Below are 1,857 nucleotides of genomic sequence, written 5' to 3'. Positions count from 1 at the left end.
TCCTCACCCTCCTGTTCAAATCCCTCCCTATCTCCGTCACCTCCTCCTCCAGCCCCCTACAATCCTCACCCTCCTGTTCAAATCCCTCCCTCCCTATCTCCGTCACCTCCTCCAGCCCCTACAATGCTCATCCTCTTGTTTAAATCGCTCCATCACTCGCTATCTCTGTCTCGACAGCCCTCTGTGGTAAAGAATCCCCTCCCCATCTCCGTCTTCCCCCTTATTCTGAGACAATGCCCCCTCTAGTTCCAGACTCATCCACAAACTCAGGGGGAAACAACATCTCTCTCCGTGTTTCCCCTCAAATCAAGTTGTCTGAGAATCTTCGATCCAGTTGCGCCTCGTTCTTCTAAACTCCCAACGAGGACAGGCGCTGACTTGCTCAACCTCTCCCTCATCAGACAGTCCCTCCGTACCCAGGATCAGCCGAGTGAACCTTCTCTGGGCCGCCTCTGACGCCCAGACCCTCGGTTCCCGTAGCTTTCCGCAGTCTTTCTCCTTTTGAATAGTATCTGGCTCCGCCATCACTTCCTGTTTCCCCACATGATATTCCATCTGCTGACTCTCTCTCTCTTTCTGTCCGTCGGCACACTCTGTGTGTGCGTGTCATCCCAACCCCTCGCCTTCCCTGCTATTTGTGTGTTATCTACAAACGTGGCCTTAGTAGCCTTTACTTTGCTTGTCCATGTCCTGAATGGATTATGGCCCAAGCTCTGATCCCGTTGGCTCTCGCTAGTTTCAGGTTGCCATCTCTTGTGGCAGTTAGACGATCCTCGGTGAGTATTGTGGGCAGTTGTGGCCTCCTAGTCTGAGGAAGGACACTCTTGCTATCGAGGGAGCCCCAGAAAAGGTTCCCCTGATGGATCTCCGGGAATGCAGGCCTGGCGCGTGGATCGACTGGGCTCGTGTTCGCTGGGATTTGGAACAATGAGGAGGGTGGGGAATCTCATAGACCCGTATAAAATCCTGATGGGACTGGACAGGCTAGATGCGGGCAGAATGTTCCTGATGTTGGGGGATGCCCAGGACTAGTGGGGGCTGCAGCCTGAGGATAAGGGGGAAGCCATTCCGGACAGAGACTAGGGAGAATTTCTTCACTTGAGGGAGCAGTGAGCCTGTGGAATTCTCTCCCATGCAGAAAGCTGTTGGGGAGAGGGAGCTGGAGGTGGGCTTTGGGGCTGAAGGGATCAAGGAGCGAAAGCGGGAGTGGGATTCTGAGATTGCACGGTGGTATTGAATGGTGGTACAGGCTCGACGGGCCAAATGGCCTCTTCCTGCGCCTGTTTTCGATGTTTTTAGTTGGAAAATGCACCCGTTTCATCCTGACTCCCTGTCTGCTTTGAGTTGACCAATCCTTCGATACACTCCGTCGCTCTCTCCTGCGTCCGCCCACGAGCGAATGGTTCACAGTTATACACCTTCCTCCGGGCTGACAACAGTGCGGGGAGGCCGTGCCATGAGGTTTTTGGGGCCCTGTGTGTCCGGTTCCCCTCACTCACTCTCCTTTTCTCTTGCCCCCTGCGCCCCCCCAATGTCACCACCTCTCCACGGGGCAGCTGCCCAGAAGCTGTGCCACCTGCTGGGGCTCAACGTGACGGAATTCACCCGGGCCATTCTCTCGCCTCGCATCAAGGTCGGACGGGACTACGTACAGAAAGCACAGACCAAGGAGCAGGTGAGGCAGCGGCGCCCCGATCCGCAATCCCCGGCACTACCCCCCACCCCGGTGCCAGTACTGAGGGAGCGCCGCCATGTCGGAGGGAGATGGATATACTCTAGGGGGACTCGAGCTCCATTATCCAGGCCGACGCTCCCTCCCTCCCTCCCTCCCGGTGCCAGTACTGAGGGAGCGCCGCA

The 1,857-nt window shown here is 56.5% G+C and overlaps 1 protein-coding gene across 1 annotated transcript in view; it reads left to right on the top strand.

Annotated features, from left to right (window-relative positions):
* The window catches only part of LOC109926555 (myosin-10-like), a 35,130-nt gene that overhangs the window by 19,276 nt on the left and 13,997 nt on the right, over window positions 1-1,857 (top strand). The window contains exon 11 of the mRNA XM_048620291.1: window positions 1,557-1,675. Coding sequence (XP_048476248.1) covers window positions 1,557-1,675 — 119 coding nt within the window. The remainder of the gene's footprint in view (window positions 1-1,556; window positions 1,676-1,857) is intronic.

The sequence above is a fragment of the Rhincodon typus genome, chromosome 46 (genome assembly GCF_021869965.1).
Source record: "Rhincodon typus isolate 14 chromosome 46, sRhiTyp1.1, whole genome shotgun sequence".
Classification (NCBI taxonomy): Eukaryota; Metazoa; Chordata; class Chondrichthyes; order Orectolobiformes; family Rhincodontidae; genus Rhincodon; species Rhincodon typus.
This window is presented reverse-complemented; position numbering and strand designations above follow the sequence as displayed.